Source organism: Uranotaenia lowii, chromosome 2 (assembly GCF_029784155.1).
Source record: "Uranotaenia lowii strain MFRU-FL chromosome 2, ASM2978415v1, whole genome shotgun sequence".
Taxonomy (NCBI): Eukaryota; Metazoa; Arthropoda; class Insecta; order Diptera; family Culicidae; genus Uranotaenia; species Uranotaenia lowii.
In genome coordinates, this window is record NC_073692.1 from 383,170,842 (window position 1) to 383,196,402 (window position 25,561).

Sequence of the window (25,561 nt, forward strand, 5' to 3'; positions counted from 1 at the left end):
CTCCTGATGACATGATTTTAATGATTTCAGATTCATTATTTAGGAAATTTGTTCTAGTTTCTGAATATATAAAACTTGAGTAGATGCAACTCATCCAAGCGTCTTGATTCTGCTCCGAACGGAAATCCATTGTATTTTTATAGCTTTGACGTATTGAAGTTATTCTATAAGTGTTGCAGTTTTGAAAAATATATCAAAGTTTAGGATCACCTAAAAGTTTTCGCCACTAACCTGGAATTTCTGAAAAAAAAATCTCCCTTGAAATTTTCGTTTTGCTGCATTGTATTTCATTCAAAGTTGAACCAATTACCAAAACTGAAATTTAAGTTTTATTTTGGAAACATGATTATCATTTTACTGAATACGCGTTGTTTCTCAAATGTTACTGTTATTTATTTGTAATATAAGAATGTAAACCAAAAACAATTTCGTAGTTTTCGTGCCCGGCTAATATGATGCGTGCATTTTTCAAGTTGTTATCGTAATTTCCCAAAGTTTTCAACAAAACTGCCCATTTTTCTATAAAACCAATGATAGATTAAAATCTATTCAATTGACAGATCGTGCTCTCGAATTCTGCCTTCCTATAACAGACTAAAGGAAAACCTCGACACCAAATACTTAGCTCAACTTTTCGATGATAAAGGTTTTTGGGCGGTATTCGGCGCCGAATATTCAGCCGGCCGAATATTTGGTAAAACTCTAGTACTTTTTAAGATACGATTTGTATTTCATCTAAATTTATATTTTTATTTCAGAATCCCAATATCGTCTCAACTTTGAATCCCTGTTCTGAACAAAACTTTAAAATAAATAGAATGTTTTTGTTCAAAATAACTTTATCTGGATTCAAAATTATTACATCGAAATTATGAGTTTCTTTTTCACTTTATGGATTTTATTATTCACAATACTGAACTCGAAATATTGAATTTTGAATTAAAAATCCACAATTTCCCATTCAATATTGAGTTCAAAACTGTGATTTAAAAAAAAATTTAAAGTTCAAGATTGAAAATTCGTACGGAAAAAAATGTTCATTTCATATTCATGAAACTTAATTCAAAACTGAAAAATTTGAATTCAACTTCTGAGTTTTGAATTTAGAATTGTGAATTTTGAATTTTTAGTTGTGGATTTAGAATTCACAATACAAATAGTAATGTGTGAGTTTTTCATTCACAAATCATATAACAAAATTCATAATTCCAAAATGAAAATACAAAATTTACCATTTCAAATAACAAATTTTGAATTTGGAATAACCAATTCTTAAGTCTGAGTTTTCAATTATGATTTTATTTATTTTAAATTCCAATTCTGAACTCTGAGAAAAAAATGAAAATTTAAATTGCATAATTAATATTTGGTAACACAGAAATGTAAATGATAAAATCTGAAAAATAGGTTCCGAACTTACAATTCAAAGCACAGGGTTATGAAACCATAAAATAATTTTTGAAGTTTGAATCACAAATTATGAATTACTAGCTGAACCGATGTGTTTTGCTACCCCTTTCATGGCACAAATTCAGTTTGTTGAAAATATTCTAATTAAATTCAATTTAAATTAAATTTCTACATTATTCAAAGGCGAAATATTTTTCATTGCATCTGAGCTTCAGGATTGTCTTGATTCTTAAATAAAGCCACAATAATAGGATCTTCAATACAATAAATAATCTCTTTAGATTTGAAAACAAAATTTTTAAAGCGGGAGGAGTTTTTGTATTCAGGCAAATTTGCACATTATCAATAAGTGTGCCAAACTTTATGAAAACATGAAGACATTGGTTTTGTTAATAACATGTATTTTTACTAATGACACTTTACCATTTATGTGGCATTCGTGGCATTCGGATTCGGAGGGGTTTGAAACTGAAAAATAATAGAAACCATTCCCGTTTTAAAAACAACTACACAGGTTTAGTAGTTCACGGAAATTGTTCGAATTGTGCAATAAGTTTATTAATTTTGTATAACAACCCCATCCCCAGCCCGCCCTCCCCCCCCCCCCTCCTTTAATTTAGAGGCGTTTGAAAGTATTATAGAAACCATTGCTGGTCTTGAAAACGACAAATTTCATTATCAAATTATTAGTTTCCAAAAATTATTTGAATTGTGTGGTCACACCGCCCCCAAACCCCCCCCTCCCCTTACCCCCTAACCTATATTAAGATTAGCAGATTGCCCGGTTTTATCCGAGTTTGTCCTGATATTTAACACAAAATTTGACAAAAGTCCGGCCCGGCCCAGTTGCCCAGAGTTCAGTTAGAAAGCCCGGATTTTGTTCGGATTTTTTCACATTAGTTACCAAAACAAACAAAACAAATTTGTTGTAATTTTTTTTTATTTATGCTTCTAAAACAAAATTTTTGAACAAGTTTAATAAAATGAACCATAAGAAGTTTTTTTGAAATCGTAAAATACGATTTAAAAACTGCTTTGTGTTAAGTAATTCCTGGATTTCGACCAAATTCTCCCGGATATTGCCCGGATTATGCCAGGTTTTTAGATAAAAATAGCCCGGATTGTCCGGCCCGGGTACTTGCTGAAAAAATTCTGGCAACTTAAACCTATATCATGAAAGACAAAAAATAAAATTTTGGATCCGATTTATTTTTTTCTGAAATCTATCACATTAAACAAACATGTTATGGATGACCATCGAATATGAAATGTTCATCATAAGAGTTCAATTTCTAAAAAAATCTAATCAAGATTGCTTAACTCAGATTTATGCGTTAAAACACGAGAAATTCCAGCATCAATGTATCAAAATAAGAGATTTTGTGTTAAAACTTTTACGTTTTCTATGAGTTATTAGAGCCAAAAAGAAATAAAAAGTATTTATAAAAGCTGTTTCAATATGAAGGAATTGGTTTTTTTTTGTGATGGAGATTTAAATTTATGCCCAGAACTCAGAATCTTTATTCAAAATTACAACGAAAGGAAACAAAGTTCATTTTCCAGGAGGCAAAGAATTTGAAAACTTATTTCGACTTATTTAAGGGCGCTGAATGCAAATTTGTATTTTTTTTTTTCCTATCAGCTCTTGTTTCCGGCGTAACTTTTAGAAAAAAAAAAAACAAGATAAAATTTGTGCACTTTTTAGCAAAAGTGTAAAATATGAAAAAGGTTTCGAAAAAGATTTTAACTTAATTATCAATTTTAATGTAGATTATGAGTGATTTACCGTAATTTCTGGACGAAAAAATTGTATATGAAAGTGTGGTTTCCCATTTTGTAAAATACGAGAATTTTTAAACATTTTGAACTAAAATCAACCTTGGATATTTGCACAAGTAAAAATGCTTTTCAGCCTTCACCAAAGTTGTGAAATAGATAAAAAATTTCAGTATCAAATACTTAACGTTACAAATCTTCCATTCGTGTTGTTAGCAATAGTTAAATATAATGTTATCTAGTCATTTAAAGAAAAGTCAAATTTATTTTTTTCAAATCGTTGTATCTTCGGAATTATCTATTATTTTGACGAAATCTGTATGGATTTTTTTTACAGGGATTTGTCATTTTGTGGAATTTGTCATCTGTCATATCTGTCATCTGTCTGTTTGAATCTGTCATATCTCATCAGTCATCATTAATCGATTGAACTCTAAGCTGATTAGTTTTAAAAAAAACTTAACGCAGTAAAACCAGAGTTGATAGAAAATAATCTGACAAAAATTCGAGTTAAGGACACAAAAATCTTCCAAAATCAGTTTGCCTACCTTTTAATTTTTTTCCCTTGTGAATTAAAACTATCCCGTTACCAGTAGACTATGTTTTCAGCAAAAAGGCTATCTATCGAGCTTAACATTCTAATCCAATAGGGATTTTTGACAACCACTGCTGGATTTCACGGGCTACACCAATTATTACGCCCATACTGCTTACGCCCAAAAAATAATATTCTTATTTTATGTTTAAATCCAGTTTAAGGTTTGATCTTCTGAATCTCAAAGTTTGACTATTTTAATTGTAATTGATTGAGACTCTTCACTAAAGAACAGTATGAATTATCAAAACTAACCCCTTCATTTCAAGATTTTGATTATAATTCAAAATCATTTAAAAAAATTTAGAATTATGTGGAGGTACCTACATGAAGAAAAAAAAAGATTTTCACTTTCTTTATTATTTATTATTTGCCTATTTGTAACTATTTCATTCGATTCATTACAATTAAAATTTAAAATTTTGTGTGATAACTTCAAATTAAAGAGCAAATCAATTAAAACTATGTTCCAAAAGCTTTACACTTCAGAAACTGATTTTGATAATCTTATTTTCATTAATTAATTAATTTTATATTAAGAAATTTAAAAATAAAAATTAGAATTTTTAAACTGCGACACAGAGATGGGTCTTGACTCAAACATTCAGTCAGCGAAACTTTTTTTTGTAGAGAAATGAATCCAACTGTGTAAGTTGAAATTTCAGGGACTATAGACAAGATGAAAATTGACGTTGAACAACATGTGAAAAAATTCGCCTTGTCTCCCGGTAGGACTTGAACCCACATCTTGCGCCTCTCCGGGGCCCATGTATTAACATTCTACTACAGGAGATAACCTGGCGTATGAAAGTTATACTGGTCGAGTGTCGATGTCTATCGGAATGAATGGAATTTGTCTCTCATGTGATCATCATCAATTTCGTGGTCTATATCTATTCCCTTCATTTCATCTTGCGGTAGTTGGACTCAAATTTGGACATTTTAAGCAAGGCATTCATTTTTTCCTATTTTTCGAAATACATCTGATTTGTTCAGTTAAATTCAAGAGACGGAGGAGGAGCAGTATGCAGCTTATATTGTAAACTTATCAGGAGTTGAACCCCCTCCCGCCCTGTCACCCCTCCCTCTTATTTCGCTCTCAAAAAATGATAGTTTTTTTACCAGATATTAACGTTTCTTTATATTGACTAATTTTCGAAAATTTGAAAAAGCACTCCCTCCCCCAAGAGTCTAGCTCTAGGACCGCCCCTGGGTATATCTCTAATATATATGTATAGATAAAAAAGAGAAGAAAATGTTTCCAAGGCCTTTGTGAAGAAAATTACGACAAAAAGTCCATCCGTTATAATTTTACTTCCAAGAAAGTGTTGTGTAGATTAAAATTTAAGTTAAGCAGTTAAGTTGCACTTAGAATTGTTTAATTATATTTTTTTTACAATCCAAAAGGTAATAAAAATAATTTCCCTGAAAGTTTGTAAAAACAAAAATTGCAAAGTGGTAATAAGCAAATGTCTGTGAAATTATAAGTACCTAGATGACAAATTAGCGGTATCGTTTTGAGTAAAGGGCGAATGCACCAACATCGCTGTTACGATAAAATTGCGCTTAAAGTTTTACATCTTCATAAGCTCCCAGCAAGAATATTTAAATGAGAATAGCAGTTATTGACTCAAAGAAAAAATCACATTTTTATTCGAATAACACAACTGAACAGGTTTGTAGTGGTTATTTTGAGTATTTTAAAAGTTTGTTTTAAAAGTTATGGCCCATCACAGATGAATTTTTTTTTTAATTCTTTATTCCAAACCTTGTTTATAAGGTGCAGTAAGGTGTTTGTGATTAATTAAAATCAAACAATTTGTTAGAATTTGCAAATCTAAGAAATAACAGCAATTTTCCGAAAACTACTTTGAAAAAAAATTTTTTTTTTTAATTTTTCCGCATACTTTGTTCGATAGCTCACACATACATTAAAATTTAGTCATAAAAATACCATCGGCTTTTTTTAATCTCTAGGATATTTTTGAAGGGGGGGGGGGGGGGGGTTAATATCTCGAACGCAAATCATCCATCTGACAAGCGAGTACATTAGAAATATAGGTCTTCGTCCATAGTATTTCACCCAGCAGTTAATTCGATTTGTTCACATTTGGAACATACGCCCTTTTGGAAAATCGATATCCAATATTCTTTTCCAGGTAAATTAAAGAGGTTTTGATTCAAATGACAACATGTTCATGTAAATATTTCAAATTAAAGATTCCAATTTTTGTACACGGAGAATTTTATTTTTTTAGGATTAATGGAGAAGGATATAAATTAATAATGAATGCGAAGTTTCAGAAAATTGAAAATCTTCAGCTTTGATATTTTTATTATAGTTTACCAACACGTGAGACAAGCAAAGTTTATAACTGGATAAAATTTCGCCAAACGTGTATTTACAAAACATATTTTTATTTCACATGACACAATGGTAACGATCGGTTGATCTTTTCATTACTGAACAATTTAATTCATTTATTCGCGCGTAAATTCATATCCTTTCAGATCCGTATACTTTTATTAAAAAATAATAAAATTAAATGATTATTTTTTTAGACTATTTACATATACCTAACGATATTATTGTATTATTAACTGTCTTACATAAAGTAATTTTCGTTACGGCCACATATTTAGGGTTAGGGATATTTCTTGTTTTTTATTTAAAGTTTTAGAGGGAATGCACCTGGGGATGACTTGACGAAACCTTTGCAAGCGGAGTGGTAGCCAAACGTCGTGGGTTTTTGAGAGTGGGATGCCTTCCCTCGACGAATCATTGGACGTGGAAGCCACACAGACATGGCAGGACCTTGCTGCCGATGGGAGACCCCTATATTCATACATACATACATAATGAATAAGCAGGTGTTATCCATTATATCATTGTTATCATGTTTCTTCGCTGACTTACTAGAGGCTGAAGAGATGATAAATTATGTGCTGTATCCTTTTTAAAATAATAATAATTATATTTTTTATGGTTTTTCATTTGATCCATTCTTATAAGCGTATTATGTATAATATTATATTATTAAATTTTGTTATGTTACTAAATATTTACTATACAACATTATTCCTTGCATTTCCAGATGCAAAACATTTCTAGAAGGAATGCATCTGGGGATAGCCCAAAGAGATAATTGCAAGCGGCACGGGTAGCCGGCCATTGTAGGTTTCTGAGGGTTGGATGCCTTCCTTCGACGAACCATTGGACCGTGGAAGCCCTAGAAGAAATTCGAAGGCCAAACCACACAGCCATAGGCAGGACCTTGCTACCGATGGGGGAACCATACATACATACATACATACATACGAAGAATTTTATTTTTGTAAATGGCCAATTTCGAGCATTTGTATTAAAACTCTTCAATTGAAAACCCAGCAATATCCAGGAATTCTGGTCAAATCCATGTGTACATTAAAGAATATTCGAATAGGAAGTGGAAAAAAATGATTCTTAATATTATCACATCAGCACTAAGAAAAATCACATTCAATAAAATATGCAAACTTTCGTACACACCCTTGAAGCATAACTCCCTTTCAATTTAATGCTGTCAAGCCCAATTACGGCAAAAGAACAACTTATTTTCACTCTAATATACAGCCAAACTTAGCCATGGGGAAACTTATTTTAAGTTTTCCTTCGCGTTTACTCAACACGCAAATCGTGTAACTGTATAGTAGCATGTGCAAAAATTTTCTTAAAAAGTAAACAACACGCAAAAACTAACCCAATAAAATGAAAATCCAAGTAGGTACATGTTCCTGTGGGTTGAGTTGAAAAAATATGAAATTTGAATAGGTATAAATTTAATGTTCTGGAATTCCAAACAGAAAAAGATAGACATGCCTTTCGTTTAAAAAAAAAAAAAAAAGGGCAAATGAAGCTCAAATGAAGCTTGGCCATTGTTTGGTTTGTGTTTACGAATGATAAAATTATCCTTGTCACGAATTTTACGAACCATCACGGAAGGCAATGCACACGCAACCCGCCCTTTGACTGGCTGTGGTTGGATCTGGCAATTTAGATCGGTATCACGTGTAGAGAAATAAAATTTAATCGATTTTTGACAGTCCGAACACTAACGGTGAAGCGGGGTTTTAAATTTCAATTATTCGGAATTCGGACTAGTTTATTCAATCTGTTTGTAAAACTTTGAAATATTATGTTGAAAATTCTTGATTGAAAAAGGAGTAGACGAAATTATGAATGCTGTTTTGAACACCGGAAATGTGAATTTTGAAGTAACATATAGTGAACTTATAATTTGGATGACTTCTACTAAAATTTTGCAATCTCAATATTTAAATATCGATAGATTCAAAATTTATCCGACCAAAATTTCAACGGTTCATTAAAAATAATTTCAGATAGTGTCATTCACATTAGTTTTTCATTTTTTAAACCCCCACGATCGTTCGGCCCGATTGCATTCCAAACAAAAAGCTTCACACGTTCACGTTGTTTCAATTTGGAACGAACGAAATTTGCATATCAGCAGCCATTCTGTGGAAATTCATTTTCATTTGCCAGATTTTCGGTTGCCCCTGACCGAAAAAGTGAGAGGGAACTCGAAATCGGACTCCGGCCGGAGTCGGTCGCCATATTTTGACCATAGAGAAATTAATGTTAAAATATGCAAAGTGGAATGTGTCGCTTGACTTATCGGGCCGGGTTGATCTGCCAAAAATGTCTTATTTGGGCTTCTCTTCTACAGTTTTCTTCGGAAGGTTTTCAAAAGGCGAAGAAAGTTCTTTCTGATACCTATAGGGTTCTGTAGCAAGTATTATGTGAAGGTATATACACAGAATGCAATGACGCTAACGAAGAACGGAAACGGTTTCGTTCCTTTGCTGCTTTGAATTTATTTGCATCTTTGCCGAGCCACCTCCACCTTTCTACTTTCCTCGAGGGAGGAATGCTTTTGAATTCTCGGAAAAACATTCCGATCAATTGGTAGATCTAAGAGCCTCCCGCAAAGCGCCATAAACATCCTTTCTATAATTCCGTATCAGTATCAGTCTCTTCCCGTTCCATATCTTTCGGTTTGCCGATACTGGTTCGTTCCTTGAATGGACAGGGAAGAACAACGGAGACCCCGGCTTCTGCTGCTATTTCTGCGAATATTTTCACAAAGCTCGTTTGAGCGTTCTGCATATTTTAAGGGGATGGCTGCTTTAAGGTTTACCGGGAAGGATAAATTGGAAAACACTAGGAAAAATGGAATGTTTTACCCGATTTTCGATATCCGAAGTTTTTGGAGCCACATTTTCCGGAGTGCCCAGGAGCGAGTTTTCGTACTGTTGTTTATTTTTTTTCTTTTTGTGTTTTCTCGATCAGACAGTTGTACTAAAATGTCATGGAAATTTTAAAATTTTGTAAGGCATAATTATTTCTAATATCGTTTTAGTTGAGTGGATTCAATCGCTGATTCACAGTTATTTAAATTTTAAATTATAAAAATATTTCGACAGCATCATTTAACCACAACCCACAAAACCCAGTCAGTATCTTATCAAATTCCCATTTGGAAATCCACTTCTGATCGGGTTTCTGCTTTTGTTGGTGCAGGTAAAACTTGAAGATAAAACAAACATATTTGTCTGGAATATCTTCTTTCCTGGAAAGGATATCAGTCGAGTTGGGAGTAAAATGTAGAAATCATCGGTACTGGGTCAGGAGTATCGATGTCAGGGGGAACCAAGGGGCGAGTTTTTTATCGAAATAAAAATTACGGTTGTTCAGCTACAGAAAGTGAAAAGAGGCAAGAGGTCAATTGAAATATGTTGATTTATTAAACAAAATATGGCTCTTAATTTATTAAAGCCTGCAAGTTCAATCGAAATAGATGTTGAACAGTAAAACTTAAAAAAACAAACGAATTCAAACATTGAAAATTCATAATCAAAAGCTAATATTTTCAAAGTTCTAATTATATTTTAGAGATTTAAATTTTAAGCTTGAAAAAGGAAGCACAAAAAAATTGACAATAATTATAAAATTATTGATGCAATTTGGCAGTCCGTCTCAAACATCGAAGTTTACAATAAAATAATCATAAAGTAGAAAGTCAGTAAGTCAAAAACTTAAATAGTCATAAAGTCATTGTTATTTAACGGAGCTACTGAATGGGCAGCACTGAACGCACTCAAGTTGATGACGGTTTTGAACAGGAAAAAAGAGCGAGAGAAAGGAAAGCGGTTATTCGGCGGGAAAGTCGAATAACAAAACAACAATAAATTCGCGTTAGGTGTGAAGTTGTGAAGCAGAAGAATCTAGTTTTTGTGAAGATTCATTCTAAAAGTACGAGCTTAGGCTCAAAGTGCGAACTTAATGCAGTAGTGCGAAGTGAAGTGAGGTCGCTTGAGCAAAGGTAGGAGTATTAATAGTATTCTAATAAGTGCGCTTCGAGTAATTTGGAACCTCATAATTTAGGGCAATACTGCGGATACGCGCTTGTTAAGAAGACACCTAATTAAGTTGTTGAACCTGATGAGTAGAGGTGAGAATGTCATTGAGAAATGTTAAAAAAAAAGTTACTTAATCCAGCATAATTAATGTTAAAGGTGGCTAGCGGAAGGCAGCTACAGCAGATACGAATCGAGACAGCAGGAAGCGAATAGGAGAAGTTACTAAACGTGAGATTGAAACATTGAATTTAGTTCTTTTCATCAAAGCTATGTTTCTATCGTAGGTTTTTAAAACTCGCCAAACTTCGAACGAATAAAGGAGTGTTAAAAATTCGGAAACAACTTTTCTTTGTTACCCGTGAACCGCAAGTAACAAAATTACAGTCATACATGTATGATACACTGATATTTTTCAGGAAGTAAGAGAACCAGAACGACAGAAACTCAAAAGATCAAAACTACAGAGGGCACCTAACAACGAAAAAAAATCAGAAAGTCAAAAATTTTAAAAATCAAAAAGTCGTCAATGCCAGAAAGTAGGAAATTCATAAAGTTTGACAACCTGAAAGTCAAAATTACGAAAAACAGAAAAACCTCATGTCGGAAAGGACGAGATTGTAGAACGTAAGAAAGTATTGAAATCAGATAGGTCTAACACAGAATATACACAATAGGGTGGCAATGGAGTTATCAAAAAAAATAATTATGATCGAGTTTATAATCGACCATATAAATTTAGTAGATTGGGTAAAGAAACTGAACTGTGCAAAATTTCAACTCCATCGGAATTAATTTAGGGGAGCTTCGTTTTTTTTACTCTCAAAAATCACCAAAAGATAAACCAAAGGAAATTTAAAAAAAATAGAATTTTCAATTTTTAGCCTCTTTGACTTCCTGACATTCGTACTTTCTGTCTGTTTTAGTATTTTACCTAAATTTTCCTGACTACTTGAGTTTAGAACTTATTGATTGTGACTTTTGCACTTTGTGGTTTCCTGAGTTTATAAATTTCTGAATTTGATTTTCTGACATTCTGAATTTCTGGCTTTTCTGACTTTCTGCCTTTCTGCCTATCAAATCTTTTGAATTTCTTTTGAAACTAATGATGAGTTACTTATTTTCTATATCTGTTTGATATTCTGATTTACTGACTTGAAAATGCATTCAACTTCAAAATTTTTTGTAAATTCGATTTTTATCAAAAATCGAATTAAAAATTTGAAAAATCACCTAAAGGGGGGGGGGTCCAAAAGAAATCGTAAAATCGAAATATTTATTTTGATGCCAAATGAGTCAAAAAATTTATAAAACGTGAAAATTTGGTGTTTTTTCAAAAAATATTTATTGGCTAAAAATCGGATTTCTGGGACTTTTTTTGCAGACGTTTTTCTTTTTTGTAAATTTATTTTCGGCATATCGGTGAAAATGTATATTCTTAGCAAAGAATATCATAATTAAAAATTGACAAAGATGAATAGAAAAGTAAGGAGAAAATTTACAGATGTTGAAAAGAGCGAAAGGGCATTTTTGCGAGGAAAACTTTTCAACATAAACCAGAATGACCCACCATTTTCTCAAAACTTTCTTATGCATGTTTATCAATATTCAATTCGGATATTCTGTCTTCTAAAAAATTCTGATTTTCTGAGTTTCCTTTGGTGATTTTTCAAATTTTAAAGTCAATTTTTAACAACAATTTTTTTTTCTTAGTTAACACCAGATATTGAAGTTTTATGCAGTTTTCATTTAATATTATAATTAAAATTTAATTTTTTTTATTTCCCTTGGTCACCCTTTTGGTTATTTTTGAAGATCGAAAACCCGAAACTTTGAGCGCTTTGAGGCATCCCTAAATCAAGTGCAATTGAACTGAAATTTTGCCCAGCTTGGTTTTTCGGGCTATTCAACAAAATGTATATGGTCGGTTTTCAAAATTCGACATGATCTATTTGGCTGCCACCCTAATAAACAATGCAAAAAGTTAACAAAATGACAAAGTCATAACGTCAACAACATGATAAAGTTAAGCATTTACAACTCCAAGGAGTCAGAAAAATAAAAAAGACAGAAATTCATAAATTCAATATTTCAAAATGTCAGACAATCAGCATGTAAGAATATCAAACAAATCAAACAAAGTTAGTAATTCATACGTATAAAAAGAACTTCAAAAATTTTGATATGCAGAAACGCATAAAGTCAGACAAGCAATATATTTAGTAGGTCAGAAAATCGATTACAAATGTTTTAAAAATCAAAAGTAGAAAGAATTCTAAACTCAGGAAGCCAGAAAAGTTAAGGTCAAATTTCAAGAAAGATAGAAAGTCAGAATGTCAGGAAGTCAGCAAGTCAAACATATAAAAGTCAGATAGTCAAAGAGTCAAATAGTCAAAATACAAAAAAATTGAAAATAATGAAGTCAGAACATTCTCTGATTAGCTAATAGAAAATTAATAAAGTCAGAAACTCAAAAATTTTAAAAACCAGAAAGTCTTAAAGTCAAAAAATCAGAAAGTCAAGGAATCAGAATTTCAAAAAGTCAGAAAGTCTGAAAATCAAACCGTCAGAAAGTCAAAAATCCAAAAAGCGAGTAAGCCAGACAATCAAGAAGTCAGAAAGTCATAAAGACATTCAAAAGGTCAGAAAGTTTTAAAGAAATTCAGAGAGCAGAGAATCTTAAAGTAGGAGAATCAGAAAATCAGTCAAAGAGTATGAAGAAAAAAAAATTGTAAGTTAGAAATTCAGTTAGTTAGTTAGTGATTTCCGAAAATCTGAAAATCAAAATTTAATTAAGTCAGAGAGTCGAAAGCATGAAGGTAAAAATATCTGAAGTCAAAAAGTCAGAAATTCGAAAAATTAAAACGTTAGAAAGTCATAAAAACAGAAATTCAGAAAGTCAGAGAGTCAAAAAGAAAAAAATCAGAAAGTTAGAAAGTCCAAAAATCAGAAAATCAGAAAGGTTAAAAGTCAGAAATTCAAAAAGTCAGAAAGTCAGAAAGTCGGAAAGTCAGAAAGTCAGAAAGTCAGAGAGTCGAGACTTAGAAAGTCAGAAAGTCAGAAAGTCAGAAAGTCAGAAAGTCAAAAAGTAAAACAGTCAGAACGTCATAAAATCATAAAGTAAGAAAGTCCAAAAGAAAGTCAGAAAGTCAGCAAGTAAAAAAAGTCAGAAATTTAAAAATTCAAAATATCAGCAAGTCAAAATACTTAAAAGTCAGAAAGCCACAAAGTCAGAAAGTTAAAAAATCAGAAAGTCATAAAGTCAGAAATTAAGAAAGTCAGAAAGTCAGAAAGTAAGAAAGTCAGAAAATCTAAAAGACAGAAAGTCAGAAAGTCAAAAATTCAGAAAGTCAGAAAGTCATAAAGTCAGGAAGTCAGAAAGTCAAAAATTCAGAAAGTCAGAAAGTTAGAAAGTCAGAAAGTCAGAAAGGTAGAAATTCAGAAAGTCGAAAAAGCAGAAAGTAAGAAAGTCAGAAATTCAGAAAGTCAGAAAGTCAGAAAGTCTGAAAGCCAAAAAGTCAAAAAGTCAGAAAGTCAGAAAGTCAAAAAGTCGGAAAGTCTGAAAGTCAGAAAGTCAGAAAGTTAGGAAGTTAGAAAGTCTGAAAATCAGAAAGTCAAAAAGTCAGAAAATTAGAAAGTCAGAAAGTCAAAAATCAGAAAGTCAAAAAGTCGAAGATTCAGAAAGTCAAAAAGTCAGAGAATCAAAAGTTTAGAAAGTGAGAAAGTCAGAAAGTCTGAAAATCAAACCGTCAGAAAGTTAGAAAGTCATTCAGAAAGTCATAAGTCAAAAAGTCAGAAATTTAGAAATTCACAAAATCAGAAAATCATAAAATCAGAAAAGTCAGAAAGTCAGAAACTCAAAAAATCAAAAAGTCAGAAAGTCAGAAAGTCAGAAAGTCAGAAAGTCAAAAAGTTAGAAAGTAAGAAAGTCAAAAAGTCGAAAAGCCAAAAAGTCAGAAATTCAAAAATTCAAATATCAAAAAGTCTGAAAATCAAAAAGTCAGAAAGTTAAAACGTCAAAAAGCTAAAAAGTCAAAAATTAAAACAATCAGAAAGTCAGAAGGACAGAAAGTCGGAGAGTCAGAAATTTAGAAATTCTAAGAGTATAAAAGTCAAAACAATTTTAAAGTCAGAAACTCAGTAAGTCAGCATTTCAGAAAGTCAGAAGTTTTGAAATTCAGAAAATCAGAAAATCTAAAATTTATTAAGTCGAAAGTTTGTAGTATGATGGTCACAAAATCTAAAGTCAGAAAGTCAGAAAGTCAAAGAGTATAAAAATCAGCTATTTTGAAAGTAAAAAATGAAAAAGTTAGAATGTCTAAAGTCACAAAATCTGAAAGTCAAAAATAAGAAAGTCAAAAAATCAGAATGTATGAAGTCACAAGATAAAAAACTCAGAAATTCGGAAAGTTAGAATTTCAAAGAGTCAGATAGTCAGAAAGTTAAAAACACAAAAATTGATAAAGTAAGAAAAGCACAAATTCAGACAGTCTGGAAGTCAGAAATTCAGAAATTCTGAATGTTTAATACTCATTTAGAAAGTATAACGGTCACAAAACCATAAAATCAGAATGTAACAAAGTAACAAAGCGGAAAAAGTCCAAAAGTCAGAAAGACGTAAAATTAGAAAGCTAGAAAGACAGAAAATCAAAAAATCAACGATTCACAAAGTCAAAAAGACACACAATTACAATGTCAGAAAATTAAAAGGTCGAAAATTCGGAAACTGAAACAGTCAGAAATTGAGAAAATGTGTAGGTCAGAGAGACAGAGAGAGTAAGAAAGTCAAAAAGGAAGACATAAAGTCAAAAAAATCCTAATACGATGATGTACGAAGACGGAAAATAACTTTGAAAGCCAAAATGCCAGAAAGATTAATTTCACTTCAAATTTCATTGATTCTTAGTCCTTTGGAAAATTAGCTCCATCTAACAATGTTTTTGAAATTGACTTCATATCAAAAATTTTAAGACTAAATAAATTTTAAATCCTATTTCTTATTTAATTTTTTCTATCCTTACCATGAAGAAATAACAGTCTGAAATAAAATGATAGAGAAGCTTGTATGTAGCAATAAAAGTTATAAAAAATATCATTCGTAGCCATAAGATGGCGTTTTTTTGAAAAATAGTGGAATGGCCTTTTACTCCGCTGGTTTTCCCATTTCAATGTATTGTATTGAAATTCAATACTTGAATTTAATCCATTATTTGAATCTGATGTTTGAATCTAAATTCTTGACCCTGAAGTTCAATTTTATTTGTCAATGTTCCTGAGAGGCTTGAATCTAATTAGAAAGCCAGCTCTCTTTTCTATTTGAGTCTACCAAAATTTAAACTCATTTAATATAATCTGGATTTCAACTTTTTCAACTTAAATATAAATTATCACAGGAACTTGAATTTCTGATTCCTATTTTTGTAAACATAACCACTGGACACAAATTTAATTTTTGCAGTAATTTCACAAAAATAATTTTAAACCCTAGTTTTAAGTTTGAATTTGAGGTTTTCATTGCAGATCTGAAATAAAATGTTACATTCTGGCTTTAAATCAAAATGCTTTGCCTGGACAAATGAGAAAATCATGTTTAAATTCGGAAATCCAAAGAAAAAATTAAATATTAATGTTAATGCGAAAAAATTAAAAACGTCAATTTTTAATAGCAATAATGTGAAAGTTTATGTGGTAAACAGTACGATAGTTGAAATGCTAACATTATTAATATTCATAAGGCAAATATAATCCCCATACATTTATGTACGATACTGTAGCTTGCACACGTGGAGCTCTAAAAAAAGTTTCAAAACTATGCATTTTTCATTGAGCCACCTTTTGAAAGGGTTCTGAATCTCGAGCCATAATTAGAAAAAAAAAACGTTTTAGCGAATGTGAGATGTCCGAGAAATGGGAGAACGGTTGCCATAGACTGAGTGAATTTTAAGAATCATATTCATCAAGTTATGCCGTAAGACGGAAAACTATAAAAATAAAAAAAAACGTTCTTGCAGACATCATGTTGAATTTGTGAAAAGGAATATCAAATGACAGCCTTCACACGATAATATGGAGCTGACATATGATGTACCCCAAATCGTTCTCTAAGCCTTAGATCTCCTAAAAAGAAAAAAATGAAATGGTGGCTCCAGAGAGAATTCAAATAAATTTTCTGAAACCATTTATTTCAACCGTATCAGCAAATTTTACTTCCAATCTGTTAGATTGTTAGATGTTATGAAATCTGAACATGTTAGTAAATATTTGTTTAATTGTTAAAATGAGACAATTCTCTGGAGCCACCAAATAATAAGGCGTTTTGCAGCGATTTTTCTTGAACCACTCTGGCAATCGTAATATTTTAAAACTGTTAAAGCTTAAATTTCGAAACTTATTTTATGTATTGCAGATGCAGCAGTTTAATGTAGTCGAAATAGTCAAGCAAGCTTAGCCAAGCTAAGAGTTTTCTCTGGAGCCACCAAATTTTATAACCTAATTCCCTTTCTAAACTATTTTGGAATCGAAGTTCACATTATCGAAAAAAATTTCTTACTTTAGGCCAAGGATAAGCTTTCACTCTCAAACTTCATGCTGCCAGTATCCATTTCTATTCTAAAGGAATGCGTCCGAAATGCACCAGACTTACTGTTGCACTCATTCATGAAATATGTACCCCCATATCTTGTTTTCGCACCAACAGCGATATAGTACAAGCTCAACTGAGAGAGCTGATCCGGAAGCTCATCAACTATTAATCTTCATCCATCAACAATATCCGGCACGGGATCTCCGGTGAATTGGATATATTTTCGCTCTATACCGACGTCATAACTGAATCGAGTTCTATGTTATCCTGTTTAACATTATTTTTTTCTTCAAATTTCTCTTCCCTCCCCCATTCCAGGTACACCTTCCCGAACGCGGCGAAACGACCCAAACCGGGGTGCATTCGTGAGTCAGAACAGTTCCGTGACGGAGGCTCCGAGCGACGAGGTGGAACAGGAACCGGAACAGGACGATGAAGCCGAACCGGCCCGGGTTACGCAGTAAGTGTCAACGGCCGCCTGTGTTTATTCGAGTTTTTTATTTTGTTTTTCTGTTTCTGTGAATTTGCTCTCAAAGCTTCAACACAAATCAAGCTTTCACGGGGTTTGGCAATACTGTTTTTCGATAGAATTTGGAGTGATGAATAATTCAAACGTTTTCTCATTCACTCCTGAATTGTGGCATTTTGGCAATGATTTCGAAGCACAATCAATTATTAAAAAACAAACTGAGCAAGGCATATTTTTAATCAGAAAAGTCTGGAAAAATGTGAATGATTGATGCACTTTTCACAACGTTCGACCACACGCTTGAAAAACTCACAAGAACTATCAGTTTTGATAGTGAAATTTAAATGCTGCAACTGTGAGTACGCACATTCAATGAACCATTTTTGTACTATTCAAACATATCATGTGACGATTTTAGAGATTTGAGAAAAAGTTTTATACAGTTAACTAAACTCTCAAACATCGTGTGTTTTGAAAAACTTCGGGATATTTCAACAAAACATCAAAACATCGTTTGAAATGCGATTGCTTACATGTTTCGCATATATCCTTACTGAAAATCAACCTAGTAAAGTTCCATATTGAATGTCCAGGAACAACGCTTTTGGCATGATTGATTTTTTCCCTTATTACACTTTGATATTGTTTGCAACAATTAGAATTGCACATTCTTTCCCAATCGTTTGTTTTAACTTCTAGTTTTCAACTTCTTTCTTCTTCATTATTTGATTCAAGTAGTTAAAAAATGCACCTATTTGTTCTAAATTTTAATAAATTGATCGATTTTCTACACTTCATAGCTAATAGAATCATTAATTCCTTCTGCTTGTTTTCGGTTTTGGCTCTTTCTCCCCTAGACTAACTATTGTTGCCATTTTCTACTTCCCCCTTTTTTCCCCAATCGTTTTCCCTATCAGTTATTTCAGTGATTCTTCTTATACACCTCTAACCCTGTCCAAGTCGCCTAACGGATGCCAGAGAAAAAATTGTTTGTATAAAAATATGTGAGTAGTTATTACTTATGATAAACAATAAACTTTAAACCAACAAACCACCCAATTTGCACGTTGGTTTTCGAAATTTTCGCTTAACTTTCATATGACACTTTGGTACCGAACCATTATTACGATAACAACTGTTTGTTTCAACATAAAATAAAATAAAATCTTGAAGTTTTGAACTCTGATCAAAAGATACCCGACTGTCGAAGCCAAAAAATTTACGGAGTAAATAATAGGGTACTAGCAAATCACAGCACAAAAACCACTTCACCGAAACCATATTTCTTCATTCAAATTTGCATTAATGCCAAGAACAATTACTAACTGGTCAACTGAGTGATATCTTTATAGACATTTTTTTTTTTTTTCAATTTATTTCAAATACGATTCATACATTTACAACTTCATCAAAACAGTGTATACGCAGAAAAAATTACACAACACTTTAACAATCGTAAAAAAAACCTTTAAGTTACAAAAAATTAAATACTAACACAACTTCACCAAGATTTTAATTACGTTTCATTGATTCGAATGGCATTAATCTTCCTTGCTCTCAGGTTTAATTTTTGCCATCTTTGTTTTGTATTCCTACAGAATTCATCCCGACCATCGTTCGGAACAATTACTATTTTTGATAACGTAAATTCACATCGCAGAGCTGCTATCGAATATCCACTCTAGTTAACTCCCACAATTTTCAAGGTGTTGACGATAAATGACTTCCCCAGCTTCTGAAGTAATTGATGTATAGCTTTCATTCTGCACATGCGAGGAAGAATGACCTAAATTTGTTAAACTTCTATCAAAAACAAAAAAAAAATCAATCTGCAGATTGAAATCATTCATATTTGGTACAGGAGACTGAGTCGATTTGGGGTCATATTTGGATTTCTCAAACCGTGGGGTCTCAAAGTCTTCGTTTGGGTTCAAAACTCATCCATGATCTTTTGCAGCCAGCAGATCGTGGCCTAGTGGATAGCATACTTGTCTTCTAAGCCAACGTTCATGAGATCGAATCCCGGTCGTGACATAACCTGGCACACATAGTATGATGAAGGTTGGCGGTTATAGCATTAGTGAAATGCTAGCCGTGTATACCTTGGAATTGTACGCCTCAATAATGCAGCACATGCATGTGGATGGATCTTTTCAAGGGAACTTAGATTGCACTTGGAGATCCTACCTTGATATGTGTGTGCTCGTAGTGCTACCGGTAAACAACTGCAGCTTCAACCAATAGTGCAGGGGTGTCAAGTAGCATAGCAAAGTAAAAATAGTAACGCGGGGTAATACCACAATAGATCAACTTAATGGTCGCAGTGGACTCTCTCCCCAACAGGAAAAAAAAAATGATCTTTTGCAGAATTTACAAGTAACGTTTATATAAGACATTTAACCTTTTATATTTGTCATGCCCTCACAAGTCTTTGACGATAGCTTCTCTGGTGACAGTTATAAATGTCGGTGTCAAAGTAACGAATCCAGTGTTCTATCCTAGGGTTACCATATCCTGCAATGCCAAAAAGAGTACATTCACAAATATTTTTAAAAAATGTGAAGACAAACGCCATTTGTTCAAAACCACGATGATTTAGGTCATTCAAATAGCGCCAATTTGTTGCAATATATGTGACTTAATTGACAAATGCCAGTGTCCGGCACAAAATCACTATTCCGCTAATCGCTAATTAGTCCGCTAACTTTCGGCTAGCGAATTAATTTTCTCGCTACTTTTTTCTTCAGCTAGCGGATAAGAAAGTTCCGCTAATTTTTAGTTCCGCTAACTGAAGAACGCTACTTCTTTGAAGTGTTAATTTGGCCAGAGACTTATAGATCACTAGCTGATTTACCCGGCCTTGCTCGGGTTTGCATAAAATATAAATCAAAATGTGTCGTTTGACTTTAGAAATTTTGGTAGCTTTGTATTCAATATGTTTTATATATTTATTATGAGAAAATTTTACCCATGTTGTGCCATGTATGTAAGCTTTGAAAGTTTTGTTAGTGTTTTCAAGTTTTGAATGAGAATATTTACTGTGTTTCCCTTTTTCATATTTTTGATATACTTATTGTTATGAGGTTCGTATTCATATAAATTAAAAATAATTTACCATGAATGTTTTTTATTTCATCATGAAAAACATTTTATACCCACCCTTTCTTGAACGAAGCTTAAATAGCTTTGGCCTTCTAATTTTTCTTCTTCAAATGATTAAACTATATTTTTATCTTTCCCAACCCCCATCTAATAAAATCTCTTTTGGAGATGATCTCTTCGGACGCTATATGCCAAATGCTCCCCCGTATGCTATATTCAAGTTTAATTTGTCCAAAAAATTCTAAGAAGGCTTCCGAAACTTGCCGCAGCTCGTGGCCTTCAAGTCTCCCAAGCCAACGACTATGAGTTCGAATCCCAGTCACGGTATACACAGTAAACTTTTGTGGTTTAGTGGTTTAAGCATTTGTGAGATGCTAGCCATCATATACTCGAAAGATGTACGCTTAGAATTAAGTAAAAGGAATCTCTTCTAGGAAACATTAAGTTTCATTGAGATCCTGTATGTGTTTGTATTTGTTTTTTTTAAACTGGTTGAAGACTCATTTTGCATGTTTTCAAATGGATGTGTACTTTTCGTTGTGTTTTCCACACTGTTTTATGATTAGTTTTTCTTAACTGTTCCAAGTTAAACTACTAGTTTTTTGAAGTGATCTAAAAGAAATTATTTTGGAACCCAAATCGCCCATTTTATGATGTTATAACAAAAGATTTTTTTTTTAATTTGTACAATCTTGGAAAAAAATCTCATTAATTATTGTGAAGAGTGATAAAGTAAAAATTCTTGGAAATAACTTGATTGAATTCGCAGTACTTAACGGTTTAAGTTTGCGCATAATTGGATGGTAAAATTGAACACATTGATAATCAACATTTTTACAAAACTTATAGATTGACCAATAAAATTGAATTGTATTAAACTTAAAACCTCATACTTAATTTCAAATTAAATTTTTTTGCGTTGGATTTGGTTTTTCCAGATAATGCACGTTAAATTTTTGAGACGGCTTTCAAAGCGTTGACATCACAGCTCTCAACTTTTAACTCTGAATTTAAATATTTTATCTTTCTCTATGAGGAATTCTAAAAATACGAAAATGGTTGGTTCTAAAAAGTTCGATTTTAAGAAAATTACTTAATATGTTTTCAGCACTCAATCCAAATTCATAATGAAGATAAATCACTGCATACATACTTCACACACTGTATATTCTTATAGACTCCAAAGCCCTGCAGCAGTGGTAGGGAGTACTTTGAAAACCACTACAATTCAAGTCAATACATACTTTACAGGTTAGTTTAAGGTTGCCAGAATTTTTTCCACTCCCATCCGGGCCTAGCAATTCCGGGCATTTTTTCAAAAAAACCTGGCAAAATCCGGGCATGGATTTCAATTTTTCAAATCCAAAAACCGGGCAAAAACCGGGCAAAGTGTAGGTGTTATTATATATAAAAGCAAAGAAAAAATGCAAAAAAAAATGAAATTAATATTTTATTAATGTAATTGCAGACTTCCAAAAAGTTTTTGGAACACTTAAATATTTAAAGGTTTATAAAAGTAAATCAGCGAAATTATTTGAAACAACCGTTGAAAATTTCCATACCATTAATCGATTTTGCTGAAACTTACTCAAAAACTTTGATTTTTTTTTTGCTTTCTTTGTGAAAATTGTGAATAAATCCGGGCAATATCCGGACTTTTTTCACGATATCCGGGCAACCGGGCCGGACCGGACTTTCTCGAAATTTTGCATCAAATATCCGGGCAAACCCGGATAAATCCGGGCAATCTGGCACGCTTAGGTTAGTTGTATTTTTCAATCCGAAATGTTAGCTCATTATTGCATCCAAAATTCTCGTATCTACCGGTACCACGTGCTTTCAGCAGTAGAAGGTACAAAAAACACCCGCCAAAATTTCCCCTTTCAAATCTTTAACGCTCAGCAAGCTTTGATTTGCTTTCCAGTACACGTGAACTCTGGATAGTAGTTTCTTACGCCCGGCCCATGGTGATGGTGAAAACAACCCGCCAAAGGAAACGAAAATCGGCTGCCAAACGGGTGCCATGACTTTGGATTTGTGGGAATAAAAACGAAAGTTGTATGGGAGGGTCCTTTTTCTTAGGTGGGAGGGGCTCAGAACTATTACTAAAACCTTACCATGGTTTAACTACATCTCTGTACCAAATTTCAAGCTGATCGGTTAAGCGGTGTGGATTTGTATAAGGTGCATACAAACAAACAAACATATATAGTCCAACTCATCTTTATATATTAGATATATTCGGCAGCATTCAGATTTAAAATTTTGATCGTTTTTTAATTTTCGTTAAAAATTGATTTAAGAAGCTATTCGATCTCGATTTTGACTGGAATCATAGGAATATACGTCTTTTTGAATTGTCTTCACTTGAATTTAGGTCTGAAGAATAAGCCTTCTTTAAATTTAAAAGAGATGAAAAAAAGTTGTGAAAAATTAAAATTTCTAGAACAAAATAAGTCAATAAATCAATCAATCTTTTGAGTATCAATGTTAAAAAAGATGAAAAACTATTTCGGACAAAACAAAACATCTACCTTAAGAGAATCTTTGCATTACCTGAGGCAAAACAATAACTTGATAAACGGGTCAATATTTTGAAAAATTTAATTCAAAAGTTTTTCCTTTTACTTTCCACCAAACACGTCAACTAAAATTAAAAATGGACTGACGCAACTGACATGGTCAGAAATATTACAAAATAAGTTCGAAAACTGCCCCTATTCATATTGTTTAACAACTTTTCAAGTCAATATTATAATTAAAGATGGTCGCTAAATTTGTATTATGCTAATCTTTTTCAAAACTTTCTAGTACTGATTAGCGATTAGCGCTTTATTATAGATCGATAACTTTTGGGCAACATTTAGCGGTTTTAATAAGCGATCGCTAACTTTGACCGAGTTAGCGATCTAATAAGCGCCGCTAACTTTTCAGTTAGCGATGCCGAACACTGACAAATGCTAAGTATTTTAAGTTGAACTATTCAAAGTTTCGATTTTACACTGAGAAAGCACACCAACGCTGATAAAAAAAATGAATTTTCAAGAGTTTTTTTAGAGGGGTATTTTTTTACCCGCCAAAAACATTAATGCTGATTCGTTCGCTTTTGATTTGTGCACTATGATTTTAAGTAAGTTGTTGTTATGCATATTGCCTACTGTTCAGGAGTTCATTGCATACTCAAAGGCGCTTTTTTTGAACGAAAAATCCAGATTAAAATCTCGTTATTCCTTCCATCCATCTTTTGAAACATTTAACAAAAGAAGCAAAACTGAAGTGTTGTGCAACGAATGCTTAAAAAGTTGGATTTTTTTTATTTAAAAAAATACAATCTTCATGTATATGAAGAAATAAGTGAATTTATAAGAGGAAATTTCATTTATTTCCTTTCACCAAAAAAAGAGTACATTTGGTAAAATTTTACAAAAAGAAGAGTACGCTCATTTTTCGATCGAAAAAGAGTACACGTACTCTTAAAGAGTACGTATGGTATCCCTATTCTACCGCGTCTACCATTAGATTTCTTTCAGCTAAAGTGTATAAAGCATGGATCACTACAAATCTGGACGCACTATTTATTTTACCATAGTACTCCTAATTGTCGGATCTGGAGTGTTTTGGCAGCACTTTGTAGAGGAATGCCCAAGTAACACCGATTGTTTTATTAGACTCCCCAAGCCCTTTATGAAACCAAAACTTGGTCTAGTAGCCTGTTATAAAACTTCATTTGTTACTTGGGTGTTTCTTCTACCAGTGCTGAAAATTTCATTACGATTCGTTTTGTTTCAAAAAAGTTACACGTGATGGAAGCCGCGAGATGAAAATAAATTTTGAACAACCACGTCAAAAACCCGACGTGGTCGGGTTCAAAAATCGCGAAATCGTTAAAAATAGTCAAATCAACCGTGTGTAGCGTTCTCAAACGGGTCTGTAAGATGCGTACTATAGATCGGCAGGTTCATACCAAGCGTCATAGTGGAATTAAGGATCGGAAACTGCATTTGAAGGTGTTGAGAACGATCAAGGAAAACACAGGGTAGTCGGACTATGACATTGCCAAGAAATTCAACGCCGACCGGTGCACCGTCAGCAGAATTCGTCTACGCGAAGGAATACGATCCTATCGGGCCAGTAAGCAACCAAACCGGACATTGAAGCAGAATTTAGTAGCCAAAGGACGTGCCCGCAAGTTATACAAGAAGATTCCAACGAAGTTCGACGGATGCATCCTCATGGATGACGAAACGTACGTGAAGATGGATTTTGGGCAGCTTTCTGGCCAAAAATTATGTAAAGCCACTGCAGTGGTGCACTGCACTGGTCATGGTGATGTCCCCGGCAACTTCAAATTCGTTTTTGCTGATAAGTTTGCAAGAAAGTGTTTGATCTGGCAAGGTATTTGCATCTGCGGACGAAAAATTCCGGTTTTTGTGAAAAACAAGACCACGGACTCCGAAATTTACAAGGAGGAATGCCTGAAAAACTTTTTTTTCGTACATTAGATCTCACAAAGCACTAGTTAAGTTTTCGCCAGATCAGGCAAGCTGCCACTACAGCTAGGAGGTTCTACAGTGGTATTGGGCCAACGGGTGGATTTTGTCGAAAAGGACATCAACCCACCCAACTGTCCTCAATTCCGCTCTATCGAAAAATTTTGGGCAATTGTCAAGCAGAAGATGAAGAAGAATGGTAGGACGACTCGGGAAGCAACAGAGATGAAGAGATTGTGGAACAAAATGGCCGTTGAGGTCAGCGAATAGGGTGTTCAAACTATAATGAGTGATACTCAACGAAAAGTTCGAAAATTCATCAAAACAACATCGGAATAATTTTTTTATTATTTTTCCTTTAAAGTGCAATAAAAACCCTACATTTCAAGTACAAGTACATTTTTATTTTGTTTACATAGCTCCGAGATAGACCCGTTTTAATGCGTCCAGATTTGTAGTGATCCATGCTTTATCTCTAGCACAAGGTTGCCAGATTTTTTTCTGAGCGAATCCGGACTGGACAATTCCGGGTAGAATTTTCGGCTTCTTAAAAACCTTTCATGATAATTTTTGCAAAACTTGCTCAAAAAATTTCGTTTTGGAGGTATACATTTAAAAAAAAATACAACACAATTTGTTTTTTTTTTGTTTAATTTTGGCTGTGTGGCAGCGGCCTAAAGAACACTGCCACTGGGATACTGTCCATGTCGTACGAGGCA

General features: G+C 33.0%; 1 protein-coding gene across 1 annotated transcript in view; it reads left to right on the forward strand.

Annotated features, from left to right (window-relative positions):
• LOC129743239 (potassium voltage-gated channel subfamily KQT member 1-like) overlaps positions 1-25,561 on the forward strand; it is a 207,650-nt gene that overhangs the window by 175,893 nt on the left and 6,196 nt on the right. The window contains exon 10 of the mRNA XM_055735216.1: positions 17,100-17,241. Coding sequence (XP_055591191.1) covers positions 17,100-17,241 — 142 coding nt within the window. The remainder of the gene's footprint in view (positions 1-17,099; positions 17,242-25,561) is intronic.